We start from the raw sequence: 22,566 nt of genomic DNA on the forward strand, positions 1-22,566 counted from the left end.
TTAGGGGCAGGCTCCCACTCTGAGCCTGTCTGGTGGAGCAGAAAGGCCTTTTGGCAGCCTCATTATTTTTTTGGAAAGCATCTCGAGGGGGAGGGCTGGGTGAGAAAGTAACATGAGCTCATAGATGCATCCGCCCTTTGCTGCGAGGCTGCTCGCCTGTACCAAGCTGCAGGTCCTGCTCCCTGCAGCTCCGCGGGTATGGAGATGTGCCCGGCATGGCTTCAGCATGGTTCGGGAGAGCTGGGGAGCACAAAGCTGCCTCATCCTGGTTCATTGGGTCTCATGGTTGGGGTTGACAGCAAACGGTTGTTTTCTAGCATGAGCCTGCCGCCAGCATAGCCGCGTTTGGTATCAGAGCGAGATGAATGCATGGGGAAAGTCTGCGAGCATCTCCTGTCGTGCTGTTACCCCAGCAGCCCGTGAAACTGAGTGTAGTCGAAAAGCTGGAGTTTGGAAAGGGAGGAAAATGGCATTAGGAGTTACAAAATGCTTCTGAGCCTGCCCTGAATGGGAGGCTGTAGCTCAGCAGCGAGGCATTCTGTGCTCCGGGAGGTACCGGTTTCACCTGGGGTAATTCCTTGGTTAGAAAAGCACTGTGCTGCTGATCAGATCGTGGGGCTTGTTCCTCTATCTCAGCTAGATTTCACATGGAATAAGTACTTTCAATTTCCCCCCTTGTTTCTATTAAACAGGGCGTACTTTCAGTTCCATTTCCCGTAAGGCTGGGTGCCCCTGAACAGCTGCCCTGCTTGGCCCCAGGACCGGGCTGCATGTCAGGGCAGGGTTTGTGGCTTTGGGCAATCGTTGTGTGAAGTACTTCAGGGTAAATGTGTCTTTACCGAGGTGGAATCCTCACTGCCACGTCTGTGCAAACTTGAGCTGCGTGTTGCTTGGAGCTGCGGTGTTTGGAAAAAGCTGCCACTGCGAAGCCTGAAGGGCCAATGGCACTGAAACCAGATGAAAATGACACTCAAATTCAAATTTTTTTTGGCATTTTGGGGGACATTTCTTTGTTGAAAAACAGATATTTTCAAACAAAACCAACAAAGTCAGTGTGAAACACGTTTTTGTCTGCACCTGCTTTTTATAGTTTGTTTCAGTTGAAGGAAAACACGATCTAGAGAGATGTTAAGGCAACATCTTGGTGTGGAGGTACTGAAAGCCTAGTTATCTGTTCAGGAGAACATCTTCAGAGTGGAAAATATATGTAGTTTGAACCTTCTAAAACAGATACAGCTTCAAAAAAAAAATGCCATTAATGTTCAAATCATAACTATATAGATTTATTTGGATTTAGGCCACGTCGGATGATATTTAGTCCCCTATTCTTTGTTGAAACCAGATTTCTTCCATATTTTTTTTTTTTTGTCTTGATTTAGATCTGTATTACCCCCGTTCTGGCTGGCATGGAGCCTGTGAGGGATGCTGGTTCATCTTGCTGGGGTCACCCTGGACCCTGGGCTAGCAAAGAATTTGTGGAGAAAGCCAAACATTTATTTTTCTCAGCCTGAATGCTGAGAGCAGCCCTGGGACGCAGCAGCAGGATGTTTCTTACTTCCACGGCTGCTCTCCATTGTGTTGTGCTGCTGCTTCCTTTTCTGTTGGGGCACCTTCCAGGGTACCGCAGGGACTGGCATTTCCTGGCGCTTCAAAGAATGGTCCCAGCCTTAGCCCTCCAACAGCAGCGAGAGGCACAGCTTTGAGCAACTTCTAGCCTGTGGCTCTGATTGCAGGGCAATCACCCTGGAACTGGTGGTGGAATCAAACTTTTTTCCCCTGCATGCTGTAGGGCATGTTGCAGTGGGATCATGGCATGTCCCATCTTGGCTTACCTGGTGCCTGGCTATGAAAACAGGAGCCCTGCTTGCTTTCTCCTTGTTGCCTTACTGAGAGCCAAGGGGAAAAGTAATTAACCTGTTAGCAAAGCACATGAGAGCAAATGATGCTAGAGTGCTTCCTGGGAAAGCATGAATCACTCTCCAGGTAATCAGCTAGTGGAAAAGTGGGACGTAAATCAGCGAGATGTCTGTCATTCCCCTGACACCGAAAGGCTTCTGTTTCTGTACTGCGAATGGAAAGTCCTCAGACATTTCGGGGTGGAAGAGGTCATAAAGCACATGATTTACTTGTTCCATGTCAGAGGGGTTGTGCTTCGCTCACGGGCTACAACTAGAAGATGAGTGAAGCCAGAAAAGATGTCCATGTGCAGTACTTCAGAGCTGCTGTTTTCAGATTTCTGTGGCTTGTGTTGGACAGCAATCCCTGTCTCAGCAAGGACTGGCGGAAGTAATGGCTAAGGGGAAAAGGACAATGGGGTGATGCAGAATAACTAGCTAGTGAGTGAAATTTGGCTGAGTATTAAGCGCTATCACATGAATTTCAGTAGTGGCCCCTGCTTCCAGCTCTTACCCAGGCCCTGGCAAGGGAGGTGACACAAGAGGTGACACAAAGCCATGGGGGAATTGCCCCTTCCTTGCAGTCTGACCAGATCGTGGGAGAACACCGAGACCTGGTTCATTACAGCCACCTCATGCAGAAGTGTTGGGGAATGTAGAGCACCATCCCATCTGGACAGTAGCACGTGGTGCTTCTTTCATCCAAGCCAGAGATCAGAAAGAAAACTTGGCTTAATTTTTTGTATTAGTCTTTTTTTTTTCTTTTTCTTTTGTATTCATGTGGCCTTGAGAGTTTATAGTTACAGGTCAGGAAAATATCCGGTCTTTTTTTCTAAGTCCTTTTTTCCTGCTACTCAGAATCTCCAAATCTTTCTTCACTTTGAGAAAGTTCTGCGGGGTTTTTACTTTGTTGCTGTTTTTAGTGTTTGTGTGTGCTGTTTGACTTCCTCATCCTGGCTGGTGTGGAAGCAACCAGAAACCCCCTGGGAGGCTGTGTTTGTGGTATCCTTGCTCTGGACCAGAAATATTCAAAAATGTTACTGGCGGTAGGCCAGGATCCAAATTATCTTATTTAGTCCCTATTGAAGTTGATGGGAATTTTTGCTTGTGGGGAGAGATGGGATGAGACAGGGCAAACAGGCACCAAGTCAATTCGTTTTATTGTTATTTGCTGTTTACGTGTAGTAACTGTTTGTAATACTTGCAATCAAAAATGAGGTCCCTTTCGTAATCATAATTCTACTGCAATAAGGAAATAATTTGACTTATATATTTTACAGCTAGAAGGGAAATAATGAACATCTGATCCAACATCCTGTATGAAGGGCAGTCATTGTGAAAATATACGTACGGCTCCATGTGGATAGGTCAAATACAAACAAATACAAAGAGGAAAGGAGATAGGTATGAGAAATTAATTAAAAATGGGTTGGGAAAAGGAGGGGAAGTGATCTGATGATGATTGGGGTATGGGAGGGAGATGAGAGCACAACACTGAAAAAGATGTGATGACAAGTCAGCAAAGGTTAGGAAATAACTGAAGGAGGGGTGAAAATGGGATAGAAAAGGAACAGAGAAGAAGAAGGAGGAAGCAGGTGTAGAGAAGTGTTGCTTAGCGAGAGGCAGATTGGCTTTTGGCATGGGCACAGGTGGCAGGCAAAGGGCAACGAGAGCCACAACTGCAGCACCAGGAGGGCGAAGGGGGGAGGACAGTGGCTGAAGAGAGGCAGTTTGCAAGGCACTTGTCCCTGGTGTGTGATCCTGCTGCTCTGGTTAAGCTTTGCACTTCAGAGACTGTAGCTCTGAGTGCTTCAGATGGGCTGCTGTTGAACTTGGTGTTGGTTATGTGAGGTAGGAGAGGCCGTGGTAGGTGAGATGTAAAGGAGCCAGTAATAGCGTCGTGTTTTCAGGGGGTTGTGATTGTTAATGCTGGCCAAAAAGACGCCCACTCTCGAATTTGTTTTCAACTACTGTGCCTGTTCTTAAAAAAACATCAAAACAAAAGCGAAAAGTCATGTTTACACTACTTTTTATACTATTTTTGCCACTTTTACCATTCATGGGGAAAAATAAAAAATTGCCAAAAGAAGAATGGCTTGGGAAAGTTCTTTTACATGCAAAACCTGGTCATCAAAGACCAGCTGTATTCACTCACAATCCGCAATCCACTGCCACTGAAGATATCACAACAGTGTAGTGGACGTCTCCTTAAAACATGTAGTGCCACAGATAAGTGAAAAGGCACAGAGTATATTGCCTAGGTTCAAACCACAGCTCTGTGGCATAGCCAGAAGCTGCTTTTTGTCTCTTCAGGCCCCAGTTCTGCCCGTGCTGCTTCTCTGTTTTCCCATTTTCCTGGTGTGCGGGATAGATGCTCAAGATGGAGTAGGTAGATGACTTATCTGGAATTCAACGTGCGTGTGACTAAGTATTCTTAGTACTGCAGAGGTGGACAGGGTGGCTGTGCATAGCCTACCTCTCTTGATATGTACATATGCTCTTTGTTACCCTGTTTAAATTTTAATATCAGTCTTTTCCCTGGAGTAGTTGCATGCACAGGATGGAGCAAAGAGGCAAGGGCCTGCCCGTGCAGTGTTAGCTGGCCCAGTCAGGTGAATGCAGAACCCAGACTGTGCCCAGCAGTGACAGTGGGGTTGTGCCTGGGGCTCTCTGGAGACAGTGGGCAACCCACAGGCCTTTCAGCAAGGCTCCTGCCAGGAGGCTTTCCGAGAACAGACCCCAGCTGAATTGTGGCAGAGGTGGCAGCATCTGCCAGTCCACTGCTCGTACAGACACTTTCTCCTTTGAAGTGGTCGATTTCCTTTGATAATTTCCTGACCTTCACATTATTAAAAAAAAAAAAAAAAAAAAAAAAAAAAAAAAAAAAAAAAAAACATGATTGCTTATCTCTTAATACCTTTCTTGCCTGAGCTTTGATTTCCAAACATGTGACTGCAGCATTAGCCTGTCCCAGATTTGCAGGTCTCCTGACCCATTTTACAGCATTGTGATTTGCTTCCCTCCTTGACAACCTGCAGGCCCCAGCTGTGCGGCGTTTCATGGAGGAAAGTGGCTCTGGACCCGAGATGAGGCCAGGCCAGGCAGCTGACGGAGGCTGTGTCACTCTGTTTGTGACATTTGGAAGTGCATGTGCCCAGCTTTATGGCTAAGTTGGCTGGCAATAAAAAGGCATGCTGCAAAGTTTACATCCAAACCCTTCAAGCTTTTGTTTCAAGCATTTGCTTCAAATCTTTGTGCCTGCCCCTGCAGGGCCTTGGGGCTGGAGGATGCCCTGCCCTGGCTGATGCACTCATCAGCGTGGTACTGATTGATGGAACAAGTGTTTGGGGAGCTGCTTGCATGGAGTTATTAGCACAGAGATGAGTTTTCCATTTTACAACTCCCCAGAACAACATTTCAGTGTCACCTGCACAATTTCTGAACCAGCAGCCCACTTGCAGTGCTCCTGTTTCCTTTCATCTGTGATTTTGAAATGCCCTGGGGTGTCCAAAGCCCTACAACAGTGATTTTCAGCTCAGTTCAGAACTGGAAGTTGGCTCCTGTTGGCTTCTGATCACGATTCAGGAGCTTCATTCAGAAAAAAAAATGCCTGATGCTGTTCTTGAGCACCATGCAGAAGCACATTTATTGCTTCGTGGAGGTGATGTTATCCATCATGTTATCACTGTCTTTGGGTGTGGAGGACAATGCTCCCAGAGAGCTTTGTAGGGCAGAAAGGAGCCTTGGGACTCATACCCACGGTTAGAGGGGAACAGAGGGGAGGTTAGGGGTTTATGGGGACGATTCTCTATCATTCCCTTCTGACAGGAAATGTAGACAGGGATATGGTTTCTCTAGCTGTGGACCATGACTGTGTAAAATAATGACAATCAGTTTTAGGAAACTTTTAAGCTACTATCATCTTTTCCCTTTCACCTAGCTGGTATCTTTCCTCTGTCACGGCTGAATTTTGCTGAATTGCTGAGGATGCTCAGGATGCTCGGAGCGGGGGGGGGGGGGGGGGGCTGTGGCTTCAGCTTCGCCCCCCTCCCCCCCCCATCATTTCAGGGCGCTCCTTTAGAGGGAATTAACTAACCCCATGGCTTGGGGGCGATGCACAGCACCCCTGGGTGCCAGGCCGGGGCGCAGCAGCGCGCATCCCCCTCCCGCACCCCGACTCCGTGTCCCCCCTTGCGGGGCCGGGACCGAGGACCCCGGGGGGGCCGTGGCAACCCCAGGCACCCCTCGGGGGGCTTTTGCCCGGTCCCCCCCAAGCCGGGGGCGGGCCGGCAGCCGCCGCACATGCTCAGCAGCAGCAGCAGCAGCGAGGGGCGGCCGGGGCCGGCCCTGCGTGGCGCTGCGGGTGCGGGGAGCCCTGCACCTCTCGGGGGGGCACCGAGGGGACCCCGGGGGGGCCCCGGGGCCGGGAGACGGCCTCGCCCCGCCGCGGGGGGCTCGGTGCATGGGGCTCGGCGCCGGCCGGGGGGCGCTGGGCGGCCGGGGCTCCCGCACCATGTCCTGGGAGCTGCGGAGCGAGCAGCGGGCAGCCAAGGACGCGGGCAGCGGCGTGCGGCGGCCGTACTGATGAAAGGCTTCAAGCTCGCCTGGTAAGAGGGGAGAAGGGGGCGAGGATGCCCCTTACAGCCCGGGGAGGAGGCGCCCGGCTCGGCTGCGGCATCGCCGGGAGGCGCCCGGGGGGTCCCGGCGCTGCGCCCTGCCCGCAGCCGGCCCCTCTCCTCACCTTTTCTCCGGGGATGCACGGGGTAAAAAGCAAACGTGGGAGTCTTCCCCCAAAAGAAGGGGGTGTGAGGGCTCCTGTCCTGCCTGCGCCCAGCGGCCTCTGCTCGCTGCTCCTCTCCGGTGCTGCTTTGGGGATGCTCCGCACCCGGCGGCTGCAGGGGCTGGGGGCTCGGGGCTGGGAGGGGAGCTCCGGGCTTCCCGGGGGACAGAGCTGCTCCTGGGGTGCTCCCGGGTGTTTTGGGGGAGAACTTGGGGGGTTTGGACAAGCGGGCAGTGAGGGAGGGTGTGTGGGTGCAGGGTGATCAACAAAGCTGTGTGTATATCAAATGTTTGCATGGCAATGTGTTTTTTTTTTTTTTAATAGGGGTATGTATCTGACATGGGTGGGTAAATATTTACATATATAATGTATGTGGATGTTTTCATGCATGTAATGTATCTAATAAACTCGGCCGGCAAAGGTTCGTATAAAATCTAGAGTATGTCAAAACTATTTAGCTGCAGTAAATAGTCTCTGAATTATTAAGATGAAATCAATTTCATTAGAACTTTATCAGATGGGAACGGGTCCACGGTGGAATGTGACTTTGTGATTTGGTTTGAAATTGCAAAGTGGATGACAAGAAGGACACGAAGGCCTGTTTCTTTTTCTTAATCCTTTTTCCCTATAATGAAAAAGGAAGCAATCGCAGGAATACCAGCCTCTCCCTGAAGTCTGCTGTTTCACATCAGTTCAAATTTAGTACTTTGAGATCCTTGCTTGTAAAGTGTGAGAAAACAGTGAAGTTATTTTTCTTGTTTGCTTTTATTTATTATTGCTGTTTTTTTTTTCTGTGAAAAAAAAAAGAAAGCACTACGGCACAGCACTAGGAAGCATCTTGTACTGAGCCCCAGGGGACGGACTAGAGCCAGGGATGACTCAATAGGTCATCTCTTTTTGTAATTTCTGTAATTTTGTCTTTTATTTAATTACAGTTAGAGCCTGTGTGTACACAACCATATGCAATATAGAATATACAAAAACCATCACTATTAGCATTTGAAAATAATACATAATTTCCCCCCCCCCTTTTTTTTTAAAAAAAAAAAAGTCCAACTCCTGCACTGATTTGCTGCTTCATGTGGTATGCTGTTGGGCTGACGGGTTGCATAATAGCTCAGCGTACTACCGGGAAAGCTGAGCGTGTGTTATAAATGCCGGGATCGCGTGCATCTGCAATAACATGGCACCCTGCTGCATTCAGCTCTCTGCCTACCCACGAGCAGCGCTGGATGTGTTTGTTACTCGTGTAACCGGAGCACTTTGGCGCACCCGGTTCCATCGCAGCGTTTATAGCGCTCGGTGTCGGAGCCGCTCCGTTAATCTGCTCGGACTTCAGAGCTAAGCGAGCGAGGCTGGCAGATGCGGGAGCTGGATGGGGCCCACCGGATTGCTGACGTACCGGGTGAAGCAGCCGCGGCGTTTCGGCAGGTGACGCTCTCCCCTCTGGGCTGCCTCTGCTGCGGGCTCCTCGCGAGGTGCTCAGGGCTCTGCGCCGCCCTGGCTGCACGGGGTCAGGCAGCAAGCACAGTAGTGGACCTGAGCAGCTCCTCTGGCTCTCCTGGAAACATGGAAGAGTGCTCATGAACCCTGCTTGTCCTGCATCCTCAGCACCCCCCTTCATCTTCCTCAGAATCCCAGGGAAACAGGTGAACTATTTGGATTGCTTGTCTAATTTAATAACAGCGTACAGCATCTTGAATCTTTGCAGTGGTTGCTCTGTTCCCCCTAAAGGATGTCTGGGATGCTGACACAGAGTTTTATTTACTTTGTTGTGCTGCAGTGTCCGGGCACCAAAGGGTGAGTTAAGGATGTTGTTTAAGCCCTCGGTCACCTATGTGCATGCATTTGTCACTGCTGGATGCCTTGGTGTGGTTCTAGAGGAGCACGGGTCTGAGCACAGACCCCAGAGTTCTCTGCTGCTTGTCTTGGTTAGGATATCTTGGTGTGGGTTGTATGGCCTCAAATACTCGTAATGAATTACTTTATAGGGTTAGTATTTATCTAAGAAAAACAGCACGTCCAACAGATCTGTTGGTCCTTGCTTTGGAAGTGGTGATTGCAGTCCTAGATGGCACTGCTGGGGTTAACGCAGGTTTCCTTACGGAGCAGCTCTCAGACAGACACAGGATTTCTTTCTCTACCAGGAAGGGCAGCAGCACAGGGCCAGAACGCTGCCAGCAGGAGCAGCCCTCCCCGGCCATGAGGACGTGCGCATGCTCTCGCCTGCATTTGGACCCGTTCGGTTCGTGTGCTGAGCTGCACGAGGTGACATTGTGCATTTTGCCGGGGGCCCTCTGGCCACCCCTGAGTCTCGGTGCGAGCCTGCTCTGGCACAAGGCAGCGTTGCTGCGATCTAACACAGTGTCATGCGTTTCTGCAGTCCATCACCTAATTTTGCCCAAAATGATCTCATCACCATCTGGCGCCGGATCCCGGCGTAGCTGCGTGCTACGGAGTCATCAGGCTGCCACGGAGCACTGCGGTACCACAGGATCCTGACATGCACCCGTCACAGCATCGTGACATCAGAACTGGGCTATATCGTGTCATGACACCAGGCCCTGATGTACCAGAGCAGCATCCCACTGTTATGGTGCAACATCCTGGTACCAAAAACGATAGCACAGTTCCTGGGTACGTTCTTATCACACGATAATGTCCCTTTGTCTCGTCAGGGCCTAATGTCCTGCTTCCATGAGTCATTTTCATGTCATAACATAGCACTCTAACACGGTCGCATGTTGCGTCACAGTGTTGTGAGAGAGAACTTTTGCTCTCAGCCTTATCGCATCGCTCCTTAGCATGCCTGTAACAAGCCAGGCCCTGAGCTTGAAATCTGGGAAAGGCAAGCACTGTGACAGGGGGACAGGCTCTCCTTCCCTCGCAGCCCTGCTCGCTGGTACTGTGCTTCCTCATCAGCAGTTCGGGGAGCTCCTAATCCAGCATAGATGGGTACTACTGTGAATCTTCCCCCAAAAATAAGAATCAGTTGACTAAAGATGTCTTTCAGGGACAAAAGCAAGCTGGTAGCTGAACTTGATAGCTCATCTTGACATCCCATCAATAGGATGCTGAGCAAAACTCTGCTCCTGGGAGTTTTCTTCTTTCCTGGTTCCTTCTGCCTTGTCTGTGCTCGTCTGTTGCTTGGAATATTTCTGAGTGCCAGGACCTGCTCTGTGAAGCCCACGGAGAAAATAAAGGCCAAAGGCTCTACCTAAAAATAAATCTGTAATTCATTTTTCTGCTAGTGCCTGTGGGTGAGAATAAAACCTCTCAGTGTTCCAACACCCTACTTATCTGAAGGAAGGATCTATTATATAGTTGTGGGGGTGGGATGGGAACTAGGTAGGGTTACAGAACAGCAGAGCTAAAATTAGCAGTTGTTTGATGTCAGGGAGCAGTGAAGATTAACGTTAGGCGGTCTCAGTTATGCATGCTGTAAGGCAGCCACTTGAGGGCTTCTTTGTATCCAGACCGGGAGGGACACCTGCCTCTTCGAGGGGCTCTGTCAGGGCCTCGGTACCAAGGGGAGGAGAGGAGAGGGTCTTCATCAGCTGTCGTGACAGTCCTGTGTGGCTTCGTCCTTAGTCTAGTCCTGCAACTTCTTCGGAGGCTGAAATAACAGGGTAGGGAAGCAGAGAAAGCAGGAATGCTTCTCTCAGTTCCAGAGAATTTGTTCTTGCTGTTTTACATTAACCTGACAAATGTGGGTTTGGGGTGTCCAGGATTCTCGCCTCCCTAATTACAGAGTGACATGATGCTACATAAACAATTTTGAATTTCATATCTGTACTGCAGAGGCTTAAAGAGCTACCCCGTGCAGTGAAAATGAACTTAGTTCTTTTGCAGTGCAAATTAAAGGTGAACTTTAAAATCAGTTCTTCCTCAGATTTTTTGGAGAAGGCTAGGAGAGGAGTTCAGCTGGCATTGCATAATTGTGCCGTTGTGCACGTGTGTTTGACCTTCATGTTACAGGTTAAACTGTCATGTTTTGGTGTGCTCTGTGTTCACCAGGTCTTTTGCTTCTACCTCTTCTTTTTTTCTGTGCTTTTTGTTCAAAAGGAAGAAACAGATGTTGATAATTCCCCCCCCAACAACTATCAAAGATGACCCACATACGTGTAAGTTATAAATATGGCTCTAACATTTGGAAGCAAGAAGCGTTCCCTCATTCCCTCTTTATACATTCTGCAAGCGGATCTGAGGAATCAGAACGTTCCCATTTGCTGTCGATGCGGTGGGAAGAGGGAACCATATTAATAGGTCAGCATCTCTCCCTGCCTCCAGAATATTCTGAAAATTTGACTGAACCCGTGACCATAAGGCACAGCCTTGCTCCTTTCTCTCAGCAGGAACAAAGGTTGTGATGTGTCAGGTGAGTCGAAGAACTTTGAACAGTGTTGGGAGATCAATTTTGTAAATGGCTTCATGGCACAATAAAGTGATTAACGGCAGGTTTGGTGCTAATTTATCCGGGCTTTCAAGGAGTGGGAAATGATAGTAAGCAGTAAAGAGCCTAGTCCAAGTGCACTAATGTCAAGGAAAAAGCTTGCATGCAATTCACATGGCCAGACTGTACTCACAGTCAGTAACCGAGCCAGAAATAGAACCAAGATCGGCTCATTTCCAGTTTGTGTCCTGGCCTGCACACTGCCACACTGAATTAATACCTTCAGTGGTAATATGGTATAAAGTACAAGTGAAGTGACTATTTTAGTAAAGAAATAAAATAAATTACAGTGTAAGTAGACTATTTGAAGAAAAACTGACTGAGTCATTGTGAAACCTTTGATCTGAGACTTGGTTTGCTCTCGTTCTGTGTGATGATAGACTTGCAGAACCTATCCTTTAGTGTGTCTTTGTTTGTTATGTGGTGTGCTTTTGGCATCGGATTCTGACTCAAAATTGGATAAACATCCAACATTTTATTCTCTGGTATATATATGCTGACTGAAACCTCTCTGAGGGCAACGTGACGTACGCCGTGAAGATGCTGCGCCTTGCAGAGCTGTGCTGCCAGCACCCAGAATCTCTCCCTCAGATTTCTCCTTGAGGTCCAGATTATTTTGGCTAATTCCAGTCATTTGTTTCATTCCAGTCATTTATTTCATTCAAAAAAATTGCCTTTTCTGCTTCTCAGATGGTAAAATCAGCTTGCTGTCTGTGTAGTCCTTCAGCAGCCTTGCAAATGTCAAGTGAAGGGCAAACTGCTTAGAACCGTCCTGCAATTCTGCCGCCGCTGCTCGCTCAGGGCCTTAAGTTGAGATGAATGAGGCTGCAGCGTGGCTTCTCCAGAGAGTCTTCTCCTCACGTATGCAGGGGGAAAAAGCACAGAAGGAGGTAAATGCAGTCGCAAAGGGTTTATGGATAACATTTAGCAGGTAATGGCTACTGCTGTTGAGGTTTAAATGTGGAGCTGAGACTCTTGGTGTGCTGTCTGAGAGCTTGGTTCCTTACATGAGAAGCAATGCCCTGGTTTTTGGAGCTGGAAGTTGGGAGAGGCCAGTTTTATGCCTGGATCTGTCCCTGCTGTGTCATGATCATGCCTCTGCCCCACTTTCCCTGCCTGCAGAATGGGGTACGCCAGCCCGCTCCTCCCACTGAAGCAGTTTGATATTTACGTGTGGCAAGTGCTAGAAGGGGCATGGTGAACGCTGTGCCGCAATTTGTGTGTGATTCATCCTGCCTGACTTAATGGTTCTACTGAAGTAAATGGAAACGCTCATAGATTTACAATTTCTGCTCAATCAGGGTTATTCTATTCAGGAAATGGGCAAGGTCAGAGCCTTAAATAGCCAAGCATTGCCAGAAGAGCTCTTGTGGCATGGTATCAGCGTCCCGGTCAAGACGTCTTTTGGTTAATCACATTTGCCGACTGAAATCCCCCTTGGGAACAGGAGTCTTCTTCACTCCCTCCTCTGAGCTGGTTGGTGGTGTTCCTGTGGCCTACTAAAGCAGCTGCCAGGTTTATTCTTGAATCTTTCTTTGCCTGCCTCTGATTTCAGCCCTGGGTTTGAAGTGCAATTTAATAGCAGACTACCATTATGTTGGCAATTGATACTTATTACGCACGGTAACTGTTAATTCCAGTATTTTGAGTCTGCTAGAAGTGAATGGTATAAATTGAGGTATAATAGCAATAACAGCATCCAAGTATAAAGACTAAAACAAATGCTCTATATAAATTGGTAGCTTTTCTTTTCCTTATTTATTTCCTTTATATTATTTGTGCTCTTTCAGAGCCACGTGCTGAATGCAAGGTGGTGGAGCCTTCTCTGAGCTTCTGCTTTACTAAAGCTTTCTGTTCGGCCAGCTTTAGGTCTGTGCTGGTGTTATACTTTCCTTTTTGCAGTGGTTTTCTCTTTATAACCATTTTTCCTGACAAAATGCCGTCTGGCTAGCCAAGGGACCTGGGGGTAGGTGTTCTGCCTTTTTTAAGCTAACATCATGTGATGGTGTCACAGCCGCTCTACACATATGGCAAGGGAGCAGAGAAAGAAGGATTTGGAGATTTTTTATTTTATTTTATTTTGGTGGCAAGAGGAGATATGTATTTGGGGTATATATTTTGAATAATTTCAAACCACTTGGAATATCAGGTTTGGAGAAATGTGGTTTGACCACACCTAATTTCAGGCCTTGGAACTGGAAGGAAGAAGATGGAAGAGAAAACAAGCTGAATGAAACTGATTTAGGGGAAAAGGAGGAGGTATATATTCAGGAGTAGCAAATATGTGGTAATGTAAAAAAAAAAAAATGTCCACGTATGCACATAATATAAGGCACCAAATTAGCTGTGGGGGGAGGAGGAAAAACGACTTGTTTATCTTTGGTGTAGAGAACAACTCTCTCTTTAACTAGAATCATTCTTTAAATGCAATACCCAGCAAACAAGCCTGGCCTTAAATGACAGTAGGAAGAGATGGTAAAGTCCAAGGATTCCAGAGGAATCATTTGGAAGGTTTCATTCCTCACTGGTGTAGTGATGTGAATTAAAAGGCTCATGAAATGCTGTGAATTAAAAGGCTTGCCCTGGAGACAGGCATTTTAGAAAGCTGGTGGAAAGCTAGAGCTGTAATTTTGGTGTATTTCTGACCCTTTATGAATAGAAATGAAGCAGATACATGGGTCTGAAAGAAGTATCCTTTGCTTCTGAGGAGATTGGGTACTGTGGGTTTGCAGACCTCAGAACTGCCATTTATATTTTTCAGATCTGTCAGCAATTAAGAAACAGTGTGGCAACATGGTGGCCTTCACTCTGACATACATTTTAGGAATGAGGTTTGGGACATGAACTGTTCCTTATCTTAAGGCCTTGAAAGAAGGTTTGTGTCTGAGAGCTGGAGCTCAGAGTCTGACCAGTGCTCAGTGGCTGGGTCAAGGCAGTGAAACTACAGCATTGCTCCAAATGCCTGCAATATTATTTTTCCAAACTTTCCAACAGGGCGAACAAGTTCCCCATGGATTCTTCTGAGTTTCAGGTTGACGACAGGTAATAGCAGAACTGATTTTGGAAGTGGATTTAAGATTGTGGTGTTTTACAATGAGAGAGGGTCTTACAAATAAGTCTTCATTGCGTTAGGAGATTTTCATGTGCACCCTAAGAGACCATCTGTGTCCTCAAGAGTTTCCAGCCTCTAAGGCCAAGACGGACAAAAGGCAGAAAAAAGGAAGTGCTAGTAGTAGCCTTGGTTTGCGGGTGACACACACAGAAGTTAAAGGCTATTGTACAGTTAATATTTATTAGAATATGTGTACTAGAAAACTTCCCTACTGGAAGCTTGGCACGGGTGAGTTAAAAAATGTTATAGCTTAAAACAAACTGTATTGATAAAAGCTTGATAGAGAGCAACCTGTATTGATCAGAGATGCAAACCACCCTACTACATCCCCTGCATTTCTCATCCGTGACTTGCCCAAAGTCACAAGTTGAATCCAGATTGCCCCAAAGCAACCTATGTCTATGTCTTGCTAGTGAGTGTAAATACCATAATTGTACTAAGGGCATTTATTCTTTGAAGGATCGCAACCCAGATTCATAGTCCTAAAAACTTCAGAAAGTTTTAGGTGGAGCTTTGCAAGACTTCCCTCATGAATCTCAGAATCATCAGATACATTTCACTGGAAGGTTTTGCAAGTGACTTGCTAACACAGCAAGGCAAAAGAACTCTCTAAACTGTGATGCTCAGACAGCCGTAACACTTATCCAACCAAATGTAGACTTCTAAGGGCTCTTGTATCACTAGGAAACAGCAGTAACCAAAAAGTTACTGGACTGAGTTGCTGCCTATTAGGAAAATGACGGAAAGCAAAATTAAGAGAGAAAAAGACTGCAATTGAGTCATTGATCCATGCCTCTGCCAATACCACGCAATTCCTTGTTGTGCCTTTATTAATGGTTACCCAATGCTGTTTAGAAACATGACAAGTGGAAAGGGTTATACTGCTTCTCTCGTTTTCCTGACTGCAACGCCTTGCCTTCAGCCTAGTTTTTTCCCCTTCATTTACTTTCATCTCATTGCTCATTGGTATAAAATCTTTTAAGGCGGCTTCCCTTTCTCCATGGTATTTACATTCTTCAAATATTTGTTGACTACTTTGCTTTGTTTACTCTTCAAGTGTCTTTTCATAAATGAGCCTCCTGAATAATGTGATGTTTTTGTTGCTTTCCTTTGAGCTTACTCCTGTGCAAGAACATCTTTCTGATTATATGGCACCCCTGCAATGAAGTTCCTGGGAGAGATTAACTGATCGTTCACAGCAAATACTTCATCAGCTTCCCCGAGCTATGATTGATCAGACCGTGCAGCTCTGAATCACATTAGTCTTTGCTGCTCCTCTATCATATTGCAGGAGCACATCTCATTTGCTTTGTGCTCGTACCCTGCACACTGTCAAGCTGTGCTGCTTTCCTGCTTTTCAGTACTGTGGCTCGATGCACACACTCTCTTTTTGCCCCTGTAATGCCAGTTTGGAATAGGTACAAGAGCTAGAGCAGTGGCAGGATATTCTGCATGCCTTGCCCGGAAGAGAATCAGTCACAGTCTGTTTATTTTCCTTGTGAGACAGGCTTCTCTATGTGTGTGTATCCAGGTTTTTCTGTGCATGTTGATACACACTTTCAATATGAGTCACGTTGTTACCTTCTGCATTTTCTAACCTTCCTGTAGAAGATGGCCTTTCAAAGAGCTGCTATTTGGAAATACCCATGTGTTGAAGGCAAATATTTTTCCTATTGCTGGCTGCACTGCCTGTTGCTGTGTCGGGGAAGTAGATGGTTTGTGTTGTGCCTGGGAAGGCTTGGAGAGGCTGCCCGGTGCCTCCGCAGGGCGAGGAGTCGGTGTGTCCATAGAAATGACTAAGTGTTCAGAGGAGAGTGCTTTGTGGGAGTAGGGAAGTTGAATTTAGAGGTGGTTAGGATGCTTAGGTCAGTGCTGACTGCTCCTTTGTCGTCACAGAAGTTCTCCCTGGTGCTTTTTACAGCGGGGAGCACAGGGGTGTTTAAAAAAGCGCTGCTCCAGCATCCCTGCGACAAGGTGTGGGATGCCGGGGCTGGGCAGGGGTACGGCGAGGTTGTGCCAGGGCAACACATCGAGTGAGTAGGAGCAGGGGAGGACAAAACTGAGGAAGGCTTGGCATTTCGGAGCTGTCATCGGTGCAGAGCAAGGAGCAGCCAGGGTTAACCAGGCACTGGTGATGTGGGCTGCGGGGCATTCTTAAAGAGACAGTGGGTGCTCGGCGTTCCAGTGGGCAGCAGCCGGCTCGGATGCCAGAGCTGGTGGCAAGTTGCAAAGAAGGCTTTGTTTCAGCCATGCCAAGCCGTTATCAGAGCGGGGAATCTTCTCGTCAACTACTTTCGAGAAGATAAAATGCGTCGGAGCAGGGAGATTCGTGTGTGCTTTAACGATCTCTCCCCCAGCAGAACTGCTTCTGTCTGCAGCTTGAATGGTGGTTTCGGAGAGCAGAGGAGCAGGGAAGACACGCAGCTGCGCCCCGGGAGATGCGATGTGCTAACAGGTGGCGATGCGAGCCTCTAGCTCTTCATTTGCCATCTCCCAAGCAGGCAGGAGGACTCTCCCACGGATGCAGGTTCCTTTGTGTTTGTGTGCTTCGAGAGGTCAGGCGGTTCCTCGGGAACAAGGATGCCCTGACGCAGTGCGGGGCTGGGACGGGGAAGCAGAGGGTTTGTCTGAGAGCAGTCGGGATGGAGGGGCTGGGGCTAGGGGGGGAGAAGCTGAGCAAGACTCCTGTGGATGTCCAGGCTTTGTGCTAATAAGGGCTGGACTGGGTGGCTGCTTAGGGCTGGTAGTGGGTTTCTGGGTGAGGCCAGCAGAAGACTGCAGGAATCTGAGACCATCCTGGAGGAAAGGGTCAAGCGAGGTTAAGAAAGTCAATTAGTGAGAGTGGGGATGAATGCAGTGTGTCTGAGTGGGTATCAGGAGAGGAGATCAGAGGTGGTTCAGGAGGGATGAAAGCAGGGATTGGGGAAGGCTTTAGGAGGCTGGTTTTGGTTGGGATATAGGGATCGGAGCAGTGCTGACAAATGGGGAAGCTGCTGTAATTGCACTGGTATTACATGACATAGACGCGCACGCTGCACCAGCTGATGCTGAAGAAAGATTGCACTCTTTTAGTGCCCTTTTCCTTCTTTTAAATAAATCTGCTCACGGGTATGAGTTGTTCCCCTTCAGTGCAGCGTGCTATAGGGAGCGGAGTGGATTGAACGAGTGGGGCATGTCTGTACCAGGAGACTGGGTGTAGCCCAGCCTCTGGCACAGAACAGCTGATGTGCATTTTGCTCTCTCCAATGGCAGCTATTGAAGCTTTATCCAGATGTCAGGGAATTCTCTCTTTGTGCTGAGCTTGCCTAGGGACAGCACATATAGGGGTTGCTGCCTCGTTGCTGGGAGCAGAGATGGATGTGGCTTTCTGGCGTTCAGAGTGGTGTCCGAAGGATGGGATTTGTGTGCACCGGGTTTGAGGTGAAATTCAGCTGCTGCTCGTCCCGTGCTGGCTATAGTCTCGGTGTAACTCAAGGTACAGTGGCATGATATGTAACTCGGTCCTGAAGAGATAAGAGAAGAAAGACACACAGCTAATAGAGGCAGTATTGTAATGATTCCATAGGGAGCTGTAATTAATGTCTGACCCCCCCCCATTTCTATTGTTATTTGTCTTTGTATGATATTGTTACATTGGTTAACCTGCTGTCCTGCTTTTCTCTTCATCCTCTCTTAAACTGGGCATAGTTCTTGCAGCTGGGCTGCACTCAGGCCCTAGCAGCTGAAGGTGACTCCCTCGAGTGCAGCGAGGTTTGAAATGAGTACAGCCTCTTGTCCTCATGCTTTTCACTGCAGAGTTGAAGTCTTGCACTGTAGCTCCTCAGGGTGAGGGCTCTGTCTGTCTGCAAGCTGGCCAGCCCTCAGCACGATGCTATGGAACAAATAAATGCTGGTGTTACTTTTATTAGTGCTTGAGCTCAGAGGCTGCTGCTGCTGTTATTGATGTGCTTGTTAATCTTCGTTTTCAAGTACCCTGACTGCTGTATGCATTATCTGTCAGTGCAGCCCAAGTGCTTCTGGAGTAAAATATGCAACAGCTTATCATTAGCGCACTAGAACAGAACATGTAATGGCTTCAGAGGCAAAAAAAAGAGATGGATTTAGTATCAAACAGAAGTCGGCAGGGGACTTACGGATCGAAAAACGTAGACGTAGCTTAAGGAAGTGATGTGGGAATTTTTTAAGAAATGCGTTGCTTTTGTGTCTGTCTTCAGTTTGAGAAAGTTCAGCGTTTCAGATGTTTCAGTGCTTCCTTCACTGAAATATTGCAGTCAGTTCTGCAGGTGATCAGCATGTACGGGGATGTTTCAACGGAAATTTTGATCAAAGCATTTCTGAAGTTACAGTTCTGCCCTTAATGACATGTAAACCATCAGAAATTCAAAATTTGGCATATGAGAAGTTGGCGTGACATAATAGCTGCATAACTTGTGTATCTCTCTGTCACATCAGCAACTGGGGCAGTCTTGCAAATACATAATTCACAGATAATATTTTTTTGAGTATTTCATTATAAATTAAAGACAGAAATTGTGGGAGGACAGCTCAGGCAGTCTCTTTCACTGCATCATCCCAAGCCAGTGGTTTACAGGCTGGGAGCTGTTGCCTCTCTGCGACTGGTCTGTAATTTGCTTTATTCTGGCTGTTTGTCCTGACCAGGATGCAATGCCTGCCTATGTTGGGATGTGATTCTTTTGGTCTCAGTGCACAGAGCAGAGCTGGGCCTACAGAGAAAGCTTGACGGGTTCCCCTGTTGCTCCTTCCCTCCACGTTTGCAGGTACCATGCTGAAGCAAAAAGGGCTGTCAGTGCAGTAGACATCCTCATGGATAATACTGCTTATGAAAGTGTTCCTGCAGGGATCTTGGGCAATTCCACATTTGATAGCAGTGGCTGAGCAAGAAAGTGTCTAGAAAGGTCCTGGCCATGCTGAAAATGCTTGTCCTGCTTGCCCAGGCTCCAGCTCTCACTCAAACACTTCTCTTCTTGATACTGAACCTCACTCCACACACGCTCTGTCTTGACATCGTTTCACCTCTGCTGCTTTTGGCTCTCCACGTGCTGATTGTCGGAGCGTGGTGCTGAGCACAACAGGTAGGGCTCTGTTTCCTGGGTGAGGTGGGATCTGCTGCTCCTGAATGCCTGAATTCTGTGTGGTTCCTTTTGTGCAATTAAGGAGAGCTAATTAGCTCCTTTTAGTGCAGTCTCCTTGCAGAGGTAGCTGACCTCTTGTTAATCCTGGATTAAGTTCTTAGTAAGAACTGGCTCTTTGTGTGTCCTAGTTAAGATGTTGACACTTTGTTCTCTCTCTCCTTTTTCTCCTCCTCCCCCTCTTCCTCCCCATGCCTTTGAGCACATGATTGCCTGCCTCCTCCCTCCCCCATACTGTAGGAGTCCCTGTGCTCTTCGCAGCCACCGCATCTTGCTTGTGAAAACACTGCTGGCAGCTCAGAGCACTCTACCCAGATACTTGCTTGATCTGGCACCTGCCTGGGAGCCCAATTTTTGCAGAAGGAGAAGAGTTTTGGAAATGCTCCTTATCGCTTAATAGGGTGAGAATAGTGGGGTGTGAAGTGTAGCACCTGCTTTGTGTGCTGAAGGCTGGCAGGATGCTCTGTGGTCGGAGCAAACCAGGACCACGGGGCCCAGCCACAGAACCGAGCCTGCGCAGTGCTTTTCCATCAAAAGCAGAGTCCACACCTTTACAGTAACGAGGGTGTCAAGGAGAAAAGCAGCCTCTGTGCTGCAACAATAGTATGAGCAACACATTAAATATGTGCACAACGTTAATTACCATCCAGGTGCGCTGGTTATCCATTACTGTTAATCTTACTTGCAGATCTTGAGGTTGTAGCGCTGCACTGAGTATCCCCCGAGGACAGGCTTTCTTGAGATTTCTGGTACGTCTTTCTGAAGACGAAGCCAGAAGTACTGTGAAAGCGTAAGCGTCCCTGGCTCTGTGCTGAACTCAGCTGAAAATAAGAGGTGTTGGGGAAAAACTGTCTCAATGGCTTCAAGTTTTCAAAACAAGTAAATGGGCAAGGAATTGTTGGGGAAGGAGAAATGAGACACCTGGCCTGTTTTCAAACCCATGTGCTCACTGTTCACAGACGCTGAGCAGCTGGACTGCTGGTTATTTCTCTATCTGTGGAGTGGCTTACACGGAGAGTGAAGCTGCTGCAGCTGGATGCAGTTTGCCTCAGCCACCCGTCTTGCTCTGTAGGTGTTGGATGTGCAGGCCCTGGACGGTCTCCCGTGTATCTGTTGTCAGACCTGGGCTTTAATTACTTGGACAGTGCGTCGTTTCCGCTCACCTGAGGGATGTAAAATGTATGAGTACGCTTGTGTTACGGCTGGGCACACCAGGAACCGGCCCTGCCACCAAGCCCAGTGGGTGCTACAGGCGCGGCTCGGGCTCTTGCCTGAGCATTGCCTCAGGTGCACGTGCCCGCACTTGGAGTGCTGCTGACGTGGGAGTTTCCGTCTTTCTGTAGGGCTTGGTAGTCCTGTGGTATTTGGGCTGTGGTGTGAGACCATGTTGTGCCCTGCATAGCTCAGTAGTCAAGGCCTCCTAAGCTGTCCTACCAGGAAAATGTGCTAGTGCTTGTCAGCTTCTTTAGCACCAGGGCAAGGGCTGAGAGAGGTGCGTGCAGGCAGAACCAGTCAATGTAAAATGAGTTCTGCAACTTTTGCACCAAGTGGGAACTGGCAGCTTTGCCCTGGTAGCTTAAGGAAGCTCAAAAGCTTCCTTAAAGGCCCCTAGAGATCCTCTTCTTGGCGCAGTGTTATCAAAGCACCAGAAAACAACGTGTCTTCGTAGTGACGTGAATGGTGCTGCAAAGAGCCAGAAACATACCCAGAGTGTTTCTCCTTCTGAGAGTTCTTGGTTGAATTTTGCAGATGTAATTAAGTTCCTGAAACATGTGAAATGTCGTGTGATTTTTCAAATTACCCAGAACTTTGCCTTTTGCATTCCACCCCAGATAAGCTTAAGAAGCTTTTCTCCAAGTAGGTCTTGCATTTTTACTACTGCTCTTACAGTGCTTGTGGAAGCACAACTTTCTTTGGATTCTTCTTTTATCCTGTCTGTCTGAAGATCGGGTAGGTCATAAACTCATATGCTGTACCTATCCTACCACTTCATGACCTGCTTTGAGCTTTGATGTGCTCTCTGTGCTTCCAGATCAGAAGTAGCCATCATACTCTATTTCCTACAAGCCTTTGGGTCAGTGGAGCTCTTGTGACCACTGCAAACCTGAATCTCGTTCAAACCTTCATGGTCATTCAGACCAAACATGCCCAAAGGCTTAGAGGCAGAGACTCGCACTTCCAGCTATTTTCATGCAAAATTAATATGAAAAAATCATAGACAAAAACATAAAACAAAACGTGACCATTCAGATACCTCCTCTGAAGGGGAATGCAAAGTGTAAGAACTGCCTGAACTGACTGTTGCTTGAGGTACAGAACGGAATTTAGAAAAACACAAAGCCTTGCTTAATATTGTTTTCCACAGACGGATAATCTAGTCTTTAAGAATTAGTTACAGTGGTTAGCGTTGTTTACATCCAACAATGCACCTCTCTCATCCACTCAGTTTGTCTAGCTTCAGCTTTCAGCACTTGGTACTGTTGCACTTCTGTTAGCCAGTATCACTAATTTGTCTTCCAGGTGAACATTTAAAGCTTGCCATTCCTTGACCTGCTGTGTGTGTTGAATGGATTCAGTGCCACTATCTCCTCTTTAAATGCTTTGGTGAGGACCCCAAGACTGCTGCATGTTGATTTCTCCAGTTGCAAAGCAGACTCATAGACCTGTTTTACTGATAAACACTGAAACATGGTCCTTTGAACCAAAAATCAGTTGGTTCTCTGCAAAACTGGAGAGGTCTGTGTTGGCAGAAGGTCAGTGTGTGTAGACAAGATGGTGCAGGGTTTGGCACTAATTCTTCATTGCCAGTTGTTATTTAGCAGTACAACTTACCCTGTTAAAGATGGGTTTCCACAGAGGTAGAAAACTCTGGGACTTGCAGAATTATAAAGTCTGAAGTCAGACGGTACTGGGTGAAGTGACAAATGCCATTGTCAGTTCTTGTGATTGTATTAAGGCCTATTTTTGGTTCTCTTGATAGATCTCAAATGCTTGTAAACACATAATTATATGAAAAACTTCACTGTCTCATTTTAACAAAAGATTTTCCCCATGAGCGCAGAAAAATCCTTGGGAACACAACCTGAACAAATGTGTGCTAATGGAATCAGAGGAATAAAACAGGTTTCAGAGGAATAAAAACACGTTTGCTTTTATGAAGTTAGGTTTTGTAAGCC

At 47.5% G+C, this 22,566-nt stretch overlaps 1 protein-coding gene across 9 annotated transcripts in view; it reads left to right on the plus strand.

Annotated features, from left to right (window-relative positions):
* The window catches only part of GRAMD1B (GRAM domain containing 1B), a 159,304-nt gene that overhangs the window by 88,481 nt on the left and 48,257 nt on the right, over positions 1-22,566 (plus strand). The window contains exon 6 of one of the 9 annotated variants that reach the window (XR_014685437.1): positions 1,380-3,746. The exons of 6 other annotated variants lie outside the window; for them this stretch is intronic. Coding sequence is in view for 2 of the 3 variants with exons in the window: in XM_084495815.1 (XP_084351941.1) it covers positions 16,679-16,767 (89 nt within the window). In the remaining variant the exon portion in view is untranslated. Of the gene's footprint in view, positions 1-1,379; positions 3,747-6,344; positions 6,503-16,476; positions 16,768-22,566 lie in introns of those variants that run through there. 2 more of the 9 variants (XM_084495816.1, XM_084495815.1) reach the window with 2 other exon arrangements.

This window comes from Aythya ferina (genome assembly GCF_964211825.1).
Source record: "Aythya ferina genome assembly, chromosome: 22".
Taxonomy (NCBI): domain Eukaryota; kingdom Metazoa; phylum Chordata; class Aves; order Anseriformes; family Anatidae; genus Aythya; species Aythya ferina.